The sequence below is a fragment of the Vigna unguiculata genome, unplaced genomic scaffold (assembly GCF_004118075.2).
Source record: "Vigna unguiculata cultivar IT97K-499-35 unplaced genomic scaffold, ASM411807v1 contig_187, whole genome shotgun sequence".
NCBI lineage: Eukaryota > Viridiplantae > Streptophyta > Magnoliopsida > Fabales > Fabaceae > Vigna > Vigna unguiculata.
Window position 1 is genome coordinate 6661 of NW_021010891.1, and position 21471 is coordinate 28131.

The 21471-nt window shown below is 38.3% G+C and overlaps 1 protein-coding gene across 1 annotated transcript; it reads right to left on the minus strand.

Moving 5' to 3' along the window:
• Positions 1 to 296: 296 nt before the first annotated feature.
• On the minus strand, positions 297 to 3811 carry LOC114171291 (GTP 3',8-cyclase, mitochondrial-like; the record flags this gene model as incomplete). Its single annotated transcript, XM_028056420.1, has 5 exons — positions 297 to 405; positions 1348 to 1416; positions 2500 to 2691; positions 2790 to 2957; positions 3152 to 3811. Coding segments are annotated over 5 exons (1173 nt in total), but the record flags the coding sequence as incomplete, so codon positions are not given.
• Between the last annotated feature and the right edge of the window lie 17660 nt (positions 3812 to 21471).

A 21471-nucleotide genomic window follows, 5' to 3' on the forward strand; every position in this document is an offset into this window, starting at 1 on the left:
TGCATTATTACTCGATACAACAACAATGGGTTCTATCCAAAGGAACAACATTTAACAGTATATGTGGCTAGGTATAGTTGAAAAATCTATCACCCTTCATGTAGTGAGATTGTATCAATGAAGATCTCAGATAATACTCAATTCAGGGTACTTCTCACTAGGACTACTCTGGTTGCCTGCTATGTAAGTAACTTTATCACTATGTGATACCTGAAATAGAGAAAAATCATGATGTGCCTCAGTAAATTGTAAAATAAATATTTTAGAGATTGAATGGATAACCTTTATAGGAAAAATGAAAGAAAGGAAGAAGAAGAGACCTTATCCACCAATATGTATCATGGGCCTATTTGCAGTCTTTGCTATATCAAACATGCCAGCATGTGAAGCTTTCTTCTTCTTCACCTAGAACAAAGGAAAGATAACATTAAGAAATAGGATAGTACAAGACCACTCATAATATTGCTTACCTAAAGTTGGACACACAATTTCAAGTAGTCTATGATCCACTATTGACTATGTTGTTCAAAAGCAATCAAAGAGCTTACTAGGACAAGAGCAAACAGATGGAAAATCATAGGAAAGAAGTGAGTCAGTAACATATTATTCAATGGAAATGCTCACGTTAGTCTAGAGGTTGAAGGTGATAAGTTATGATGCACTGATACCTCAATCTGTGTCATGTATTCATGTTTGACACATATCAATATCTGATACTTTACCGATATTTATCAATAAAGTATCTAATCTATAAACTTGTAATACTTTTTGTGATAAAAATAATTTATAACTTTTTATTTTGACAGTTTTTAAGATATTTGATTTTAATTTGAATTCACACAATAACAATATATATTTATCATGTTTTAAGGTTTTTCTAAAATTTTTCAATATGCATATATAACGTATCATACCTTATTGTTTTCAAAATAAGTGTATTGATATATCCGATACGTACCATATCCGATACACGCATCATATCCATGCATCATTATAAGAATAGTTACATTATAAGGGTCTACCGATTGCCAAATGAGGCTAAACTTCACCTAACTCTATCACCCCCACCCACTTTTTTCTCCATATATACATAATCTCTAACTAACTCCTTTTCAGTTAGGTTGTGGGGTGTGTTGTCCCTTCTTGCTATGCTCCTCTTATTCCTAAAGTATATCTTTTTTAATAAAGGTTCACTACCATGTTAAATTAAAATAGCAGTGAGTGAAATTCTATTGCAGCATCATCATTATATTAAAAGGATGATAAATCCTGGTAAAGAAATAAAAACATTATAAATCATTACAACACAATTGAGATTTAGCAATAATAATCAGAAGAAGTGCATACCGCTGCTCCTATTATCTCCCTAAGTTCATGATCCTCTGCACCACATCTCAAAGGATCTCTTAAACTAACCTGAAACACGATCCATATAAGAAAATCACAAAAATCTTTTAATGAAGCTCTCATTAAAGATGCTATATGTATGCCATGACACGTTTTATTGTCCCGACTGATGTCAACATCCATACATACATCAAGCACCTTTAACTTGAACATAAATGGTAGAGATAACATCCATAATGACCGGCATGTCTTGAATAGGGAAAATATTTATCAGTTTCATTGATAAGAAAATTTTCAGAAATGATTAAGAATTCAAAATAATGATGAAAGTATATTAGTGCGCCTAAAAAATCAATTACAAGTAATCAAATAAATAGAATATCAAATGAAATAGCATGTGCAATGGAAAGAAGGGGCAAGACAGTGCATGTTCAATCCAAAATATTGTATGAGGTAGAGCCATATTTTAATGTTCGCAAAGTACTAATCCAAAAGTAAACAACTCCCAGAACCATACTCAGCCATTGAAACAGCTAACTGCAAGAAATCAGTCACACTCCTTAAAAAACAAGACTGCTAAAAGTTTGCATAGAAAGTCTTGATTTTACTTGCCAAAAAATTTATAGGCCTTAAATACCAATTTCTTAATCCTGAGTCCTTCACCCTCATCACCAAACTATCCAATTCATTTACCGGTACATTTAGAAGGCCTGCAATTAATATGATCTACGATGCCCTGATACTCAAAATGGAAACATCAAGGTGTTTGTTCCCATGTCAAATACTGATACTTCTCCATTCATATCAATTTTTTAAATTAAATTGCGATCATCATAATCATGAATTAATGAGAAATTACCCCCACTCTCTCTTTCTTCACCGATATTATGCATCTATAATGTTTTGCTAAGAATCCAAAACATAGCATATCCTAAATTTCAAAAAGATCATCGTATTCCTGTAGTTGTACGTACTCATGTCGTACTAAGCATCCAGACTTCATATACTATCATCAAGTTTAGCGTTACAGATTCACCAAAAACATTAAGTATTCAAATAGAAGTGACATCACAGATTTTAGCCCAATTACCATCACCAGGTTTAGGGGACAAGCATAGTACACTGAGCTTTGATGATTTGAATATAACTTACCTCCGAAGGACCAAATAAACAGACTTTGAAGTTTCCATCAGCAAGTAGCCGCAATCTATTGCAACCAGCACAGAAATGCTCAGTCATTGATGTGATAAACGAAACTCTACCTTCATGCCCATCTATTGTGAAATTTTTGGCCGTATCTGTAGGGTGATCCTGATCTCTTTTTAAGCTTGGAAACTGTTTCATCTGTTTGGTAATGATGGTTATAAAGGGTCTCTATCTGCTATAAGAGAACAACAAAATGTAGTATAAAAGTTAGGCCTCCAGTCTGAATTCTACCTTACCACTGTATCCAACATTTCTGAGTAGGGTACAAGTTTCTTGACATTCCAAACATTCCCATCAAAAGGCATGAACTCTATAAAGCGAATATCAATTGGCTTGTCCCGGGTCAGCTCAACAAAATCACAGATCTCATCATCATTGAATCCTCGCATTACAACACAATTGACCTGAAATGCAGAGAAACATCAAAGATACCTTAAAATTCATCCATCAGTGACATGAAATTTACCTGAGGTTATGCACCCTTGTTGAAAAATTCATTTGATTAACTTAATGAATTTGAGCAAAAGGGTAGCTGCTCATGGGAAGGTGATCAATGAGAAACACTAGCAAAAAGTAATGATATGTAACCAAGAAATACCTTAACTGGATTAAATCCAAGGTCTATGGCAGCATTAATTGAATTCATAACTTTTTCATGCCCTCTACGTCTGGTCATAAACTCAAACTTTGCAGGTACCAAAGTGTCTACACTAATGTTGAGGGAAGTAAGCCCACAATCTTTCAGCCTTGGAAGTTTTCTCGTTAAAGCAATACCATTGGTAGTCATGGACAATGTTCTCAGTCCCTTCAAGTTTGATAATTCCAAACATATGTCTTCAATATCCTTTCTAACAGTTGGTTCCCCACCCGTCAAACGTATTTTAGTTACCCCGGAGCTTACAAACAGATTTGCCAATCGTAGAATCTCAGTTTTTGTCAAAATTTGAGGGCTAGGAGTGAGTTCCACACCTTCTGCTGGCATACAATACTGACACCTTAAATTGCACCTCTCTGTTACAGATATTCTCAAGTATGTGTGAAGCCTTCCAAATGAATCTACCAACATATCAGAGACGGAATTATCCTTTGGCAGATCTTCAGACACCGAAGCACAAGATGTAGTGGCCAAAGCTCTTGTGGCACATTCATTCAAGTGTCCACCGAACAAACCTTGACGAATACTATTGGCAGCACAGAACGAACTCACATCACATTTCAACTGCTTCAAGAAAATTAGTGTCACATGCCAGCCACATTTTCATAAACAAAATTTGAACACATATAAACTCCACCAAAACCCCAGATTAATAAATTCTTAAACAACAAAAAATAATCATCTGGGTATCAATATTTAATCCTTCAAGTACGCATACGGTAAAAACTTAATTTATATTAAAATGGAACAACTAAGTGATTGATTTTTGCATTTTCTAGGTTGGTAGAACCAGAGGAGGAGTACAAGTTTATTACTGAATTTGCACATATATTAGTACCACCACACCCCAGATTAACACACAAAGCATGAATCTAGCACAGGCTAACCAGTACTCTTAGGACAAGAAATAAAATAACAGTTCTCATCTGCATGTAAATGGGTATCACTATAACTTATCATTGAAGTGAGCATTCGATAAAAAAAGAAACTGAATTGAAGTACAATGAGGGGGTTTTCCATGATCCTGATAGAACAGGGAAATTATAAGTTTATACCCGAAATTTGACATGGCATGAACGATTCAGTTAACTTCATAGATGTGTTCCAAAACGTCAATTTTCAATCCATTACAACCAACTTGATTGACCAGTTACATCACCAAAAGAATAAGCTAAACAAACCGAGAGAGGGAGAGGGGTCTCACCGGAAAGGAATTTGATAGGTTAAACCCAATTGGGTAGTGAAAGAATTTTGATAAGTGTCGCCTCATGGTTGACGCTGAAACAATGAATTTGGACAAAATATTGAGTTGGGGTTGGAAAAGTTTTTCTCTTTTTTAATAATTTTTGTCTGGGACACCAGAGACTCATAACATATGTATCTATATATACAAGGTAAGAGGAAGTTCTGAGATGTTGTCGTGTTTGTTCTGAAGGGTAAGGTGACAGACACTGTGGCAAAGAGACCCGAAAGTGCAAAGTGCCGACTCCATTGTAATATATTATATTCTATCCACACTATTAAAAAATTATTTTTCTTAAGGGCCATATGACCCCAAACATTTTTTTTTCCTAAGGGATTAGTTGGTTCCAGTTTTAGATATCCACCACAGATTATCTTTTCGAGATTTTTTAAGATGTGGAAGTATATGGTAGTTTTCAACTAAGGATGTAATTGTTGATTTAATTGGATTTTGAAACTTAATTATTTGAATTAGTTTTTCAATTAACTATTATCATAGAAAATTAATTATGAATTGATTTTCATTTAACTATTGTCATAAAATATTAATTGTGTAATTATGTAAATTTATTGAAAGGTTGTTGTAAATAGAGGTTAGAATGTATTCACAATCCTAAATCAATCCAACTTATCGCAAATTCGAATCGAACTCACCAACTATAGAGAAATTTTAATTTTACATTTAAATTTAGAATTATAAATATATTTAATCTAAAAAATTAAATTTATTTTAATTATAATATAATAAATATATAAAATAAATTAAAAAATATTTTTTAAGTAAGTCAATCCATTTAATTGTTGGGTTAAATCAAGTTACAAAATTTTTAATTTATCAAAAAATAAGAATTGAGTTAACTTATTTCTGACTCAACTTGTTGTGACTTATCCCATTCACTCTTTACAAGTGCTTAAATTGAATTGTGAATTGAAAAATTATTTATAAAAGGGTATTTGAATTTAGTGAACTTGTAGGGGAGAAAAAAAAATCTGAAATAACGATTGCAAATTAAGGAAAATATATGAATTATAATGGTGATCGAAGCTTTAATCATATCTCCTCACGATGGGAAAGTTAATCGCATCCACTGGCTTTGATAAAGGTAAACTTAACGGATGAGAATTTTTGTTATTTTATTTTGTTTGGTATATTATAAAAAAATCCGTAATTTTGGTTATTAAATATTTTTGTCATAATTTTAATAGTTTAATTTTTCATTATATATAACCTTAGTTCCAAATCTTTGTTTTAATTTTATATTATAATTTTGTTTAATTTTTAACTTTAAAAATTACTAAATCACTATCAATGCACATTTATTTAACAAGTCTTTGTGCTACTATTTCAATTTTTCAAATACAATATGTTTTTTTTTTAATTTTATTATCTTATATTTTACAAATTTCGTATATAGAACTTGTTAGACCGATGAAAATAATATGTCTTGGTCTTGAGAAGTCTCACATCGCCTAATATAAATTAGGGAGTGGGTGTTAGTGGTTATACAATGGGCTTTAAGTCCATGATGTTCTTTGTCTTAGTTAAAGACATTTTAAGTTTGTATTTGACTTTTCTTATACTCTTGTAGTAAAATGTTGTGAGGTTTTGTTAAATTCTTGTTTTGGAGAGTGTGTGTGTGTACTTGGAATCAAAAGGCATAAGAGAGTAGTCTATGTGTTGTACAAATTTTCACATAGTGTTATTCTCTAGTTGTCATTAGACAATGGTTGTGTTTTTTCTCCGATTTTAGGTTTCCATGTTATATTTGTGTATAATATTTTTTTTATCTTATTTCTCTATTAGTAAAGTGATTCTCATGGATAAATACAGTAATATTCTTAATTGATAATGCATTTTTCCCAACAAGTGGTATCATGGCTATGGTTTGGTAGAATTTTTTCTTAGTATGCTTTGTGGTTGCAGCTTAGATCCATATTCCACATCAGAAAAAATTAATTCCTTATTGTTGGAGAATCATTCTTATTTGTTGAAGTTGTTGTAAGGCCCAATTTTTCCTGCCCTAGCATTTTAAGGGTTGCCTTGCGTCTGTTGGGCCTGAGGGTTGGCCCAAAGGTTAAAAACCATTCCTAGTTGCCCTAATCTGCACTTTTCACTCTTGCAGAAGAATCAGTCATCACCTTTGCGCCTCTCGTACAGAACGCTCCGCTAGGGTTTACTCTGAACCTTCTTCGAGCCAACTCAAACCCAGCTCCTGCTTCACCTCTTTAGCCATCCTTAGGATCGCCGTGTTCACTGTGTTCGTATCGGAGTGTCCCGCTAGCTTGTTTTCCAGGTAAGGGAAGCTAGGACCTTCTGTTATTTGTGTTTTTCCGCTGTTTTGGACATCTTTTCGTGTCTGTATGGATTGGTTGGTGTTGTGTCCGTTTTGGATCGAGTTAAAGCATGATTTGGTTCGTGGTCTTGGCTGCTGTATGAGAAAACAGTGGCGAGTACTGGTTTTTTCGCCCAAGCGAGGTAGTCTCGCCTAGGCGAGATTAGCAGAGGCTCGCCCAGGTTTATGTTACGTGATTTGTCGCCTAGGCGACGCGCGTTCTTTTTGAGCGAGGAGTGCTCTCGCCTAGGTGAGAAGGGACTCGCCTGAGCGAGACCTCGCAGGGTTCCCTGTTCCCTCGTTGTGCCCTCGCCTAGGCGAGATGGGACTCGCTTGAGCGAGAGGGTCCCTCTCGCCTGAGCGAGCCCTGTTGGCTTGAGCGAGACAGCGGGCAGGTTTTTATGTTGTTATTAAGTGGTTCACCGATATGTGGCTTGTTTATCTGACTCAAATGCCTTACTGGAAGGGTTGTGTGATGATAGCATGATTAATATGTACATTTGAAATGGAAATGGCATGTTATTTGATTGGGTATGAATTGGAAAGCATGAATTGTATGAATTGTTAATTGTACATGATATTTGTGTTATGGGAAATTCTTGATTGGTGGGTGGAACATGTTTAAAGTATGGGTAGGGCATAATTCCATGACTCTTGTAGTGAGAGATCTTAGTGGCGTCTCATCGATTGGACGTAATTCCATGGACCCTCTTAAGGGGAGTCCCTGGTGGTGCCTCGACAAAAGGACGTAATTCCACGGGGGGTCGTGGTGTTGCCTAAGGGCTAGGGCGTAATTCCACGAAGGTCACGTGGTGGTGCCTCCTGTAAGGGTATAATTTCGTGAAGGCCTCGCGGTGACGCCTCATTGCTAGGTCATAATTTCATTACCATGTGGTGGTGCCTCAGTTACGTATCCGGATAGCTAAATCTTAGGGTTTTATATGAATGGGTACTGCATATGTGGGTGTCTGCTATGTGTGTTTGAATGTGGAATGGTATGTTGAGTGCCTGATATAATGACTTCTTCGCTAGCTTACCCTTTCGCTTGCTTGTGTGTTATGCGTGGTCTCTTCCTTTGCAATGATCATCAACCTTGTTGATGTGAGCAGATGTGAGAACCCCTGGCAGTAGTGATGGTAATAAGAATGCTGCAGCTTAATGGATTGGACAGGTGTTGGGCCCATTGTGGAGGATTTTATTATTTATGTTTTCTTGTCCGAACAAGACCTAGTATCTTTAATTGTGTTCTTTTCAGTACATTTCTGGTTGGGCCATGGGGCCCTTTTCTTGTAATCCGGGTATATTTGACGTATTGTATACTTTCTACCCTAAACCTCGTACCCTCTGAATATTCATGTATGTGATGTTTTATCAATTGAGGTTATTCAGTTTTTGGGATGTTACATTTATGGTAACAGAGCGGTCAACCCTTAGGTCTGTGGACTTAGGTGTCCACTTAGTTTTCTCTGTGTCGTTCTGGGTATTTTTCGCTAATTCCTGTCTTATCAAGTCTAATCAAGTGTTTACCTGTGTGCCAGTGAACTATGGCACCATCCCGTAGAACTCCGCAATCTTCCTAGGGCGATGTGCCAGATATCGCCAGAGCGATTGAAGCAATGGTAGCTACTATGATGCAGCAAAGTACGGCAATGATGCAACAACATGAAACATCAATGCAACGACAAGCGGCAGCGCTTGAACAGCAGCAGCTGGTGATGCAGCAAATGGAGGCTGTCAGGGCGGCTGCTGAAGATGCTCACAGGCAGCATATGGAGGCCTTCCGCCAGTTGGAGGAGAACAGGGTAGTTGCCCCCCCTACTTTTGGCCCGGAGCCACGACCTACGGCCAGGGAGTGGAGTCTGGAGGACTTTCTGAAACACCACTCAGTGAAGCTTGGAGGCAAGACCAGTCCAGACGCAGCAGACCAGTGGCTGAAAGACCTGGAGAGGATATTTGATGCCAAGATGTGCCCAAAGGAGAGTAGACTGGCGTTCGCAGTGTACATGCTCAAGGGTGAGGCTGAGCACTGGTGGGTCAGCATGAAGTCTATTATGGAGGAGAGACAGGAGCCAGTTACTTGGGACGTCTTCAGGAGGAAGTTCCTCTCCGAGTACTTCCCTGACAACGTCAAATACCCTAAAGAGGTAGAATTTTTACAGTTGACCCAGGGAAGCAAGTCGGTGACTGAGTATGCAGAAAAGTTCAAGTACCTCAGTCGTTTCTACACCATGCCACTAGACGAAGAGTGGCGATGCCAGAAGTTCGAGAACGGCCTCCGTGGAGACCTTCGTTTGATGGTGACCCCGCTATCCATCAAGGATTTTGCCGCCTTGGTGGAGAAGGCAAGGGTCATGTAGAAGATGAAGGTAGAGGTGGAAACTCAACACTCATCCCAGTAGAGGAGGAAGCCCTACACTAGGCCCTATTTCCAGTCTCAGGGGTCTAGGGAGTCTTTTTCCCAGTAGAACAGGATTCAGTGCTACCAGTGTGGGGGACCGCACAAGAGGAATGTCTGCCCCCAGCTTGCAGGCTTCAAGAAGTGCAACAATTGTGGCAAGGAGGGCCACTTTGGGAGGGACTGCCCCACCCTTGCTAGAACAGTGATGCGACCTCCAGTACAGGCTCCTACACAGAACCAGCAAAGGCACAGAGGCAACAGGCCTCAGGCGACCGACAGAGTGTACGCCATGACCGGAGCGGAGGCTGCAGGCTCAGGTAACCTTGTTATAGGCCATTGTTTGATAGTTGGGAAAGCTTGTTGTGTGCTATATGATTCTGGAGTGACACACTATTTTGTGTCAAATGCATGTGTGGAACGGTTGGGTCTGTCGGTGTGCGAGCTATAGTGTGAGCTTGCGGTGTCTACCCCGGCGTCGGGTTTGGTCAGGACGTCATCCTTGTGTGCGAGGTGTCCAGTGGAGGTAGAAGGACGCAGGTACAAAGTGAACCTAATCTGCCTACCTCTACAGGAGTTGGAGGTAATCCTAGGGATGGATTGGCTCTCTGCCAATCGCATTCTTATAGATTGCCGAGAGAAGAGATTGTTATTCCCAAACTCGAAGGAGTCTGAGTTGTTATCATCCCAAGGGGTTCTGAAGGAACTGCGAGGTGGTGCACAATGCTTTGTGATCTTCACGCATCTAGAGGTGGAAAGAGGAAAGATGGAGTCTGCCAAACCAGTAGTGCAGGAGTTCGGGGATGTATTCCCAGAGGAAGTGTCGGGGCTACCTCCTCACAGAGAGGTGGAGTTCTCTATTGATCTAGTATCGGGGACGGGTCCGGTGTCGATGACTCCATACCGCATGGCTCCAGCAGAGTTGGTTGAACTTAAGAAACAGATAGAGGAACTGATGGTGAAGCAGTTTATCCGACCCAGCACTTCGCCTTAGGGAGCACCATTGTTGTTGGTGAAGAAGAAAGACGGAAGTTCACGTATGTGTGTGGACTACTAGCAGTTGAACAAAATGACGATCAAGAATAAGTACTCCCTTCCGAGGATAGATGACTTGATGGATCAACTACATGGGTCATCAGTGTTCTCGAAGATTGATCTGCGGTTGGGATACCATCAGATTTTGGTAAAGGCCGATGATGTACAGAAGACGGCCTTCAGGTCCAGGTATGGCCACTACGAGTATGTGGTTATCCCTTTTGGGGTGACCAACGCTCTGGCGGTGTTCATCGACTACATGAACATGATCTTCTGGCATTTCCTAGATAAGTTTGTTGTAGTCTTCATAGACGACATCCTTATCTATTCCAGAACTCAGGAGGAACATGCAGAACACCTGAGGTTGGTGCTTGGTGTTTTGAGAGAGAAGCAATTATACGCCAAGTTGTCCAAGTGTGAATTCTGGATGGGTGAAGTTCAGTTTTTGGCATGTGATATCCGCCCAGGGGATTGCAGTGGACCTAGCGAAGGTCGAAGCAGTGGTAAAGTAGGAAAGCCCTAAGTCTGCCATAGAGATCAGGAGTTTTGTGGGGTTGGCGGGCTACTATAAGAGATTCATAGAGGGATTCTCCAAGATAGTGGCACCCCTGATACTTCTTACTCGGAAGGACCAACCCTTCACTTGGACGGACAAGTGTGAGGAGAGTTTCCAGGAGCTTAAGAGAAGGTTGACCAGCGCACCGATACTAGTAATCCCAGACGTGGGGAAACCTTTTGAGGTCTATTGTGATGCCTCTCACCTTGGGCTCGGCTGTGTGTTAATGCAAGAGAATAAGGCAGTAGCGTATGCTTCGAGACAATTTAAGGTGCATGAGCGTAACTATCCCACTTATGACCTGGAGTTGGTCGCTATAGTTTTTGCCTTAAAGATTTGGAGGCATTATCTTTATGGTGCACAGTTCCGGGTGTTCAGCGATCATAAGAGCCTCAAGTACCTTTCGATCAGAAAGAGCTGAATATGAGGCAGAGGAGGTGGATGGAGTTCCTTAAAGACTATGACTTCGAACTGTTGTATCATCTGGGGAAGGAAAACGTGGTAGCAAATGCCCTGAGTAGGAAGACTGCACATCTCATGATTAAGGAGGTGGAACTACTGGAGAAATTCAGAGACATGAGGCTACAGGTAGAGTTGGGGTCCGAGGCCATTAGGTGTAGTACCTTTACTATATGTAGTGACTTCTTGGACTCAGTCAGGGAGAGGCAGTTATTGGATGCCAATTTGAACAGGGTTAGAGAACAACTTGGATCAGATGAAACCAAAGACTTTGCTTTGGGTGATGATGGCATACTGAGGTTCCAGGGCAGAGTATGTATACCTGATGATACGGGGGTAAAACGGTTAATTCTTAAGGAAGGACATAAGAGTCATCTTAGTCTGCATCCTGGCATAACTAAGATGTACCAGGATCTCAAGGAAACCTTTTGGTAGCAAGGGATGAAGAAAGATGTGGCTCAGTTCGTGTCAGCATGTTTAACGTGCCAGAAGGCGAAGGTGGAGCATCAGAGGCTCGGTGGGATTCTACAGCCTTTAGAGATACCAGTATGGAAATGGGACAGCATCTCCATGGACTTCGTGACTCATCTTCCACGGACTTTTAGAGGACATGACACCATCTGGGTGATAGTGGATAGATTGACCAAGAGTGCCCACTTCTTGGCGATGAACTTGAGGATGTCCATGGCCAAGTTGGCCCAACTGTACGTCAAGGAGATCGTGAGGTTGCATGGTGTACCTTCGAGCATAGTTTCCGACAGAGACCCACGATTTACATCCCGGTTTTGACAGACCTTACAAGAGGCTTTGGGGACCAAGTTGACTATGAGCTCAGCCTACCATCCCCAGACTGATGGCCAATCGGAGAGGATCATTCAGTCACTTGAAGACTTACTGCAGATGTGTATATTGGATCATTTGGGGGCTTGGGATGAGGTGTTACCCTTGATAGAGTTCACCTACAACAACAATTTTCATGCGAGCATTGACATGGCACCATATGAGGCTCTCTATGTATCAGGATGGAGAAGCGGTGTTGGTTGGACCAGAATTCTTGGAGAAGACCACCAAAAAAGTGAGAATGGTGAGGAACAGAATGCAGGCATCTCAGAGTAGGCAGAAGGCCTATGCAGACCGTAGGAGGAGGCCTTTGGAGTTCGCAGCTGGCAATCATGTGTTCTTGAGGGTGACCCGAACCACTGGTGTGGAAAGGACTCTCCGCTCAAGGAAACTTTCTCCTAAGTTCCTTGGCCCATATCAGATCACGAGGAGGATTGGGTCAGTGGCTTATGAGATAACTTTACCCCCTCAGTTGGTAAACCTTTACCTAGTATTTCACGTCTCACAGTTAAGGAAGTACGTATTTGACCTGACTCATGTGTTGGAAGCCGAAGATATACATATCAGGGAAGACCTCACAGTGGAAGTACCACCCATCGCTCTAGAGGATAGCAAAGTTGAGGAACGCCGAGGAAAGGAGGTCTGCCTAGTTAAAGCATCTGGGATCAGAGGGCGGGTGACTCGACTTGGGAGTTAGAGGAGGACATGAGAAAATCACATCCACATCTGTTCACTTGGTGAGTCTTTATTTTCGAGGACGAAAATTTTCTTGTTGGGGAGAATATAAGGCCCAATATTTCCTGCCCTAGTATTTTAAGGGTTGCCTTGCGTCTGTTGGGCCTGAGGGTTGGCCCAAAGGTTAAAAACCATTCCTAGTTTCCCTAATTTGCACTTTTCACTCTTGTAGAAGAATCAGCCATCACCTTTGCGCCTCTCGTACGGAACGCTCCGCTAGGGTTTACTCTGAACCTTCTTCGAGCCAACTCAAACCCAGCTCCTGCTCCACCTCATTTGCCATCATTAGGGCCGTCGTGTTCACTATGTTCGTGTCGGAGTGTCCCGCTAGCTTGTTTTCCAGGTAAGGGAAGCTAGGACCTTCTGTTATTTGTGTTTTTCCGCTGTTTTGGACATCTTTTCGTGTCTGTATGGATTGGTTGGTGTTGTGTCCGTTTTGGATCGAGTTAAAGCATGATTTGATTCGTGGTCTTGGCTGCTGTATGAGAAAACAGTGGTGAGTACTGGTTTTCTCGCCCAAGCGAGCTACTCTCGCCTAGGCGAGAATATCAGAGGCTCGCCCAGGTTTTTGTTGCGTGATTGGTCGCCTAGGCGACGCGCGTTCTTTTTGAGCGAGGAGTCCTCTCACCTAGGCGAGAAGGGACTCGCCTGAGCGAGACCTCGCATGGTTCCCTGTTCCCTCATCGCGCCCTCGCCTGAGCGAGAGGGTCCCTCTCGCCTGAGCGAGCCCTGTTGGCTTGAGCGAGACAGCGGGCGAGTTTTGATGTTCTTATTGAGTGGTTCACCGATATGTGGCTTCTTTATTTGACTCAAATGCCTTACTGGAAGGGTTGTGTGATGATAGCATGATTAATATGTACATTTGAAATGGAAATGACATTTTATTGGATTGGGTATGAATTGGAAAGCATGAATTATATGAATTGTTAATTATACATGATATTTGTGTTATGGGAAATTCTTGATTGGTGGGTGGAACATGTTTAAAGTATGGGTAGGGCATAATTCCATGACTCTTGTAGTGAGAGATCTTGGTGGCGCCTCATTGATTGGACGTAATTCCATGGACCCTCTTAAGGGGAGTCCCTGGTGGTGCCTCGGGGCCAGGGCGTAATTCCACGAAGGTCACATGGTGGTGCCTCCTGTAAGGGTATAATTTCGTGAAGGCCTCGCGGTGACGCCTCATTGCTAGGACATAATTTCATTACCATGTGGTGGTGCCTCAGTTACGTATCCGGATAGCTAAATCTTAGGGTTTTATATGAATGGGTATTGCATATGTGGGTGTCTGCTATGTGTGTTTGAATGTGGAATGGTATGTTGAGTGTCTGATATAATGACTTCTTCGCTAGCTTACCCTTTCACTTGCTTGTCTGTTATGTGTGGTCTCTTCCTTTGCAATGATCATCAACCTTGTTGATGTGAGCAGATGTGAGAACCCCTAGCAGTGGTGATGGTAATAGAAATGCTGCAGCTTGATGGATTGGACAGGTGTTGGGCCCACTGTAGGGCCCTTTAATGGAGGATTTTATTATTTATGTTTTCTTGTCTGAACAAGACCTACTATCTTTAATTGTGTTCTTTTCAGTACATTTCTAGTTGGGCCATGGGGCCCTTTTCTTGTAATCCGGGTATATTTGACGTATTGTATACTTTATACCCTAAACCTCGTACCCTTTGAATATTCATCTATGTGATGTTTTATCAATTGAGGTTATTCAGTTTTTGGGATGTTACATTTATGGTATCAGAGCGGTCGACCCTTAGGTGTGTGGACTTGGGTGTCCGCTTAGTTTTCTCTGTGTCATTCTGGGTATTTTTCGTTGGTGGTGCTTGTGTGGCTTAATGAGTGATGCACGATGGAGATCTGATATGTGTGAGTCGCGGTTTATGGCATGTGCGTAGAGGAAGTGCTCTACCGGTTATAGGTATTGTTCGTGTGGTGTAGCTTACATATCCGAGCTTACATGGAGTGCACTTGGAGGTCTAGTGGTTACTATTGTCGTGAAGCACGATCTGGTCTAACGAGTGGTGTAGTGGCTCATGCATGGTGCGATAGAAGTCCATATAGTGACGACATTTCGTGGCTTGTGCGACAGTGGTACGTGGTTGGCGATTGTTGCATCTTGGTGTTATGACAGTGCAGTGAAGGCTGGTTCTCTAGCAAAGGCTGCTAGGGCAGGGTCCGGTGTTATTCCCATGGTGGTGGTGTTGTGAAGAATGTTGGTTTTGCTATGTAAGACCCGAGAAATTTAAATAATTAATTAAATAATTATTTAATAAATGCGGGTAGTATGAGCCTTTAAGGCATTTAATGTGGATTGCTATGATATGGAAAAGTATTAGCTCAAGTGCTTAGCGGTACGTGTCCCCCACCAGGCGATTTTGCTGTAGCAGATTGGTGTTATACTTGTTATGATGTGCGTGATCTATAAGGCTTCTAGGATATTTTAAAGGTCGGCTTGCTGGTGTTCCTTGAGTTGAGCTCAAAACGTATCCCTTCTCGGGTAGGGGTTAAGCACGTGACATTCCTCGAGTTGAGCTCGGAATGACATCCCTCGAGTTGAGCTCGGAATGGCGGATGAACACGAAGTACCCTTGAGTTGAGCTTGGGTTGGCGAGTGTTGCTGGTGTGGGTGTGCTGGTTGTGGCCAATACGGATGGGTCTAGATAGATTGCCCTCCACAGTAGTTAGCTGACGAGTTGGTAGTCTTGGGACATTACGAACTATGTTCGTATTTGGGAACTCCACCTGGCGTTACGGTGTATGATCCGTAGCAATGGTTTCCCGCACGTGTTCTATCGGTTGTGGCTGATAGGTATGGCACCAAGACACCTTGGGGTACTCATTAGAAGACGTAGAACACGATTAACATGGTGGTGGCCATGTGATGGAATATCAAAGGATGGATTTCCTTTGGTGTGATTATATGATTGTATATTTGTGCCATAGATATATATATGTTTATTTCGTTAGCTCACCCTATCTGCTTCTGTTTGGCAATGATCATATACGCGGTACACGGGAGCAGATTATGTTGCAGGTGGATCTGGTGAGGCATAGAACCGGAGCGGGGCTAGACTGGGATAAAGAGTTTTCTAAGAGTTTTATTGTTTTATGATTTGGAATAATTTTGTAAACACTTTGCGATACTTATGATTTAATCAAGTTTATGATTTGGATTTAGTTTATTTGACTATGTAATGAAGTTTTTAAATTTTCCCGCATTTTGGGAAATGAGATTTAATAAATGACGCTGACGTATTATTTCTATTTTATTTAATTTAAAATCCTAATATCCGGATGGGATGTTACATGTTACATATCTCCTTGAGGAAGAAGGACATGACATGGCAGCTCCTGGTTGGTCAGGGATGGTTTAATTCCAAGTGAAAATTCTTTGGATGGTATAATTACAAGTGAAAATTCTTTGGATAGTTTAATTCCAAGTAAGTATGCTCTTTATGGTGGAGTATGATTGTTGGTATCGGCAACGAAGATGTATTTATTTTAATCAGGATGGAGAATGTTGGGCAAATACGTCTTAAAAAGTTCTATATTGACTAGTATAAGTTGGGGAGTGGGCGTTAGTGACTATATAATGGGTTCTAAGTCTATGATGTTCCTTGTTCCAGTCAAAGACACTTTAAGCTTGTATTTTACTTTTCTTATACTCTTGTAGTAGAGTGTTGTGAGGTTTGGTTAAATTCTTGCTTTGAAGAGTGTGAGTGTACTTGGGGACAAAGGGATGGGAAGGTAGTCTATGTGTTGTATAAATTTTCATATAGTGTTATTCTTTAGTTGTCATTAGAGAACGGTTGTGGTTTTTCTTCGATTTTGGGGTTTCCTTGTTATATTTGTGTGTATCCTTATTTTTATCTTATTTCTGTGTTAGTAAGGTAAGGATGATAATGTTCTTAATTGATGTATTTTTGCCAACAAAACTAAACTCACACAAAATTCTCATGTGTAATTAAACTCGAAAATTTGAGTCACGTTGGCACTCAATCTTAACTTAATTTTAGTCTAATTTTAACTTGATGGAAATAGTTTTAGTCTATTATTTAGCATTATTTTTATTTAAGATTAATTATATAATATATTATTTCAATCTTAGTCTTGTTTATGTTTATTCATTTTTATTCTTCTTATTGAATATATTATATGTTTAAGGAATCCGTAAATTAACCGATAACATAATGAGCTTAATTCAACATTGATGTCATGAGAGCAACTTCAATTCAAGTAGAAAAATATTTATGTATCAAAAATGAATGTAGGATACTTCTAAGTTAATTCTCTCTTAATAAGAATCAAAATAGCATAGATAAAGAGGCAAAATGGAAAAGAAATTTTGGTTTACAATTCATGAAATATGATCTTCAATGTAAAGGGGAAATAAATTGTACAAAGAAAGAAAACATAGAATTGAAGAGGTGAAAATATTATTATTTTTCATTATTACATATATACGAGTACATAATATTATATATATATATATATATAAAGAAGGAAGAGAGAGAAAATACATAAGAGAAATAGCAGAGTTTACGTAACAAAATAATAGAATGCAAAACATAATAAAATATCAAAACAGAAATATATATTGTCACTAGACACGTTCAAAGTCCCCCTCAACTCAAGGTTCATGAAAATAATCAAGAACATTGAGTTTGTAACACAAGTGACACAACCAGATTTGAGAAAAGGGTTTAGTGAAAATATCTGTTACTTGATCACTTGTAGGAATGTGAGTGATATTTAATGATCGGTCAAGGAATTTTTCCCGCACATAGAAGATGTTTGGTCTGGGAGTGTAAAACAAGGTTTGACTTAAAATAGTAGTGCTTTGATTACCACAATAGAGGATAAGTGTAGCATAATTCATGTTTAGCTCTTTAAGAAGAGACTACAACCACAAGATTTTTGACCAGTGACAATAAGACTACAATATTTTGACTTTTTGTCTTGACCATGCAACCAAAGTTTGTTTTTTAGACCACCAAGAAACAAGATTATTGCCAAAGAATATACAAGCACCAAAACTGGATCTTTTGTCATCAATATCGGATGGATCACATTTGTTGTGAACAAACCCAAAACCAATCAAAGTAGAAGTGAGTCTTTCATACCATGCTCATGAGGCATGTTTTAATCCATATATAAACCTGTGAAGTTTATAAACCATAGTACAATCTACATATTCAAAGCCAGGAGGTTAAGCCATGTATACATCTTCATGGAGAATTCCATTTATGAAAACATTGTTTACATCAATCTGTTGAATGGACAAGTTGTTAGTAAGAACTAAGGTGAGAAAAACCAAATATTAACCGACTTGACAATTGGAGAAAAGGTCTCAAGATAATCACACCCAAATTTCTGATGAAACCCATTTGCCACTAAATGAGCTTTGTACTTATTAGTTGTGTCATTCATATTTTCTTTAATACGAAAGACCCACTTATAACCTATTGTAGTCCACGCAAGAGGAAGAATAATGAGGGGCCATGCATGATTAGCCATTAAAGCATCATATCCATGTTGCATTGCTTGGCATCAATGAGGAGAAATTAAAGCTTGTTAGATAATGTTTGGTTCTGCAATAATGAGAAGGTAGGAAAACGACGTGGTTTGACAATACTTGACTTTGAATGTGTTTGCAATAGATGAGTAGGTTTATAAGATGAAGAAACACCAGGGACCAGAGGAATTAATTGAGTGGATGGATTATAAATAGTGGAAGAATTGACATATTGAATGAATTAGAAATTGTGGGAGAAATAAACACATCATGAGGTTCATGCTAAGTGATAGGAAACTAAGAATTGGATGAGACTCATCGGAAAGATTAACGATAAGAGATTCTTAATATCATTCATTAAATATAAAAATATTTTAGTTACTTATATATTCGAAATAGTTCATTTTTAACATAAAAAAACAACTGCTGAGATTTTAATTTAGTATGATTGAGTTAAACCTAAACATATTTCCTAAAAAAGAATATTGTAATCAATTAATATGAAATCGGAAAAAAAATAATCTATTGAAATTTCAACTCATTTATTTAAGTTTTTAAAATTAAATATTTAATATTAATTTAATACCTCTATAAATTAATAACATTACTCAAGTAACACATTGCACAACATATTTCGAGGTAACGTAGTTCACAAATTGAATTTTCACTTTTTTTTAGTTTTTTCTTTTTTTTGTTTAGTTTTAAGATCTAACTAGTAGGAGACCCGTGCATATGCACGGCTCGTGTTTTTTTGTTTTTAAAATTAGGTTATTTTGAAAAAAAAAAGATTTTTATATTTTTATGTATAAATAAATTATTAGAAAAAAAATATTTTCAAGACTTCAATAGTTAATTTAATTATATGTACCGATTAGATTGATTTAAGAGATATATTATTGATATAATTAGGTTGAATTAATTATTATTTTATGTTATGTTTTTTTAGTATATTTCATGATGAATTGGTGATAAGGTAGGATTTAATTATATTTGTAATATGTATTTTTATTTTTTTGTAATATATATTGTTATTTAATGTTATGTATATAAATCAATTATTTCGATTTAAATGATTTTAAAGGATTGATTTGGTAATTTGAGTATATGTAATTATTACATTTATTAAGTAAATATAATTTTGATATAATAACGTAAAATTAATTAGTTTGATATATTATATTTAATTTTGGTTATATTTGTAATGTTATTGGTTTACAAGTTTATTAGTTACTGCTAAATTTTAATTTAATGTCATTATTATTAAATTTGATATATAATGTCATTAAGATTTTAATTGTTGATTGAACTTATTACTAGATAATTTAAATTGTATCACAAATGTAATTTTTTGGTTTAAATTAATATCATTAAATTCCAAATAAAATATTAATGGGAATATGAAGAGATGGTGGCAAAAGGAATTATTGTATGTCTTATCTATGTGTATACTCTGATATTCTGGAGCATTTTAATCTAAATGGTCAGGACGTTTGGATTTGGTGGAGACATTTCCTTTAGTTTGCTTAAAAGGAAGTTTGATGACTGTAGGTTTTTTTGTTCAGAAACGAAGAAAGAAAACAGTCTTCCTCATGAGTTACAGAAGGGTCTGACGATCGAATATCTAACTCCAAAGCTTCTAGACTCAACATATGTGGCTTTCTCAACTACTAAGGCTGAATACATTGTTGTTGGCAATTGTTGTGCTCAGATCCTATGGATGAAACAACAATTAGAGGATTATAATATTTATCAAAATCACATACCTCTAAAGTGTGATAATACAAGTGCCATAAACTTAACCAAAAATCCCATAATGGACTATAGAACAAAGCACATAGAAATTAGACATCATTTTTTAAGGGATCACATAAGTAAAGGAAATTATGTTATAGAATATGTAAACACCAAGCATCAATTAGTTGAAATTTTTACAAAACCTTTAGCTGAAGATGGATTTTATGAACTTAGGAGAGATTTGGAAATACTAGAAATATCTTGAAAGTGCAACAACTTAAAGTTTTCCAAATTTTGGTAAAGCATCGCTCAATAATCGATTATCATTAAGGATAATCGATTATCCATTCTCTGAATAAAGTTCAAATTCTTAAGGATAATCGATTATCAGAGAGAATAATCAATTATCAAGACCCCTATCCAAATTACTAAAATCTGTTCTGTAATGACTGATTATAACTTACAATAATCAATTATCTACTCATCCAATTCTTTTTAGGATTCAAACCTTGAAATAATAATCGATTATCGCCAAGGATAATCAATTATCGCGCAACGTTGGGCAAAAAAATTTCAAAAACTAGTCGTTGTAACGGCTAGATTTGCCTCGATTTCTTCAATATATTCGTTGGCAAACATCTTCCTATAAATTCTCGCCGCCAATTTCAACTATTCACCCAGAAAAATCGACATCTCTCAATTTGCCCCCTTTTGAACCCTAAAGTTTCGCACAGCTCTCTCTCTCACTCTCAAATTTCTGTGTTATTCACAATGGCAAAATCATCCCGCAGAAAAATTCCCACTCGTCGACGTACTACTCCACGTTCAACTCAGCCTTCTCCACGAACTTCTTCCATTGAAGGTTGGATTTTCGATGAAGAAAGGAGAGATGAATTTATCCAAATCTGGAAACCTAAGGCCATCATCTCTCCCAACTACATTAGTACTCGCAGGTTCACAACTGCAGGTTTTGAATTTCCCTCTCTTTTCAATTTCCAAGGCATCAAGCATTTTGTAGAAATACAGGGATCATACTATCTTGATCTTATGAGAGTATTCTACTACAATCTCAAAATCAGAGATGAAGTTGTTTACACAAAGGTTAAAGGTGTTAGCATCATCATTGATAATTATATTTGGGAAAATGTGGCAAAATTTCCCATAAATGATGATGTTGAGTCTATCCTAAATGGTATTAATGGCTTTAATCAAATTTTGACTTACTAATCCTTCTTATGCAACCTTGCACAGGATGTTGGAAGACAATTATCAGCAATGGGTCTCAAAATGGATGAAAGACTCATCCCCTATTTAATTGTCTGGATTATGTGTCCTAGAGGAACAAATCATGCCATATGCTTAGAGGCTGATTGATCAAGGTCGTACCCAACCAAATAAAACATGTAAAT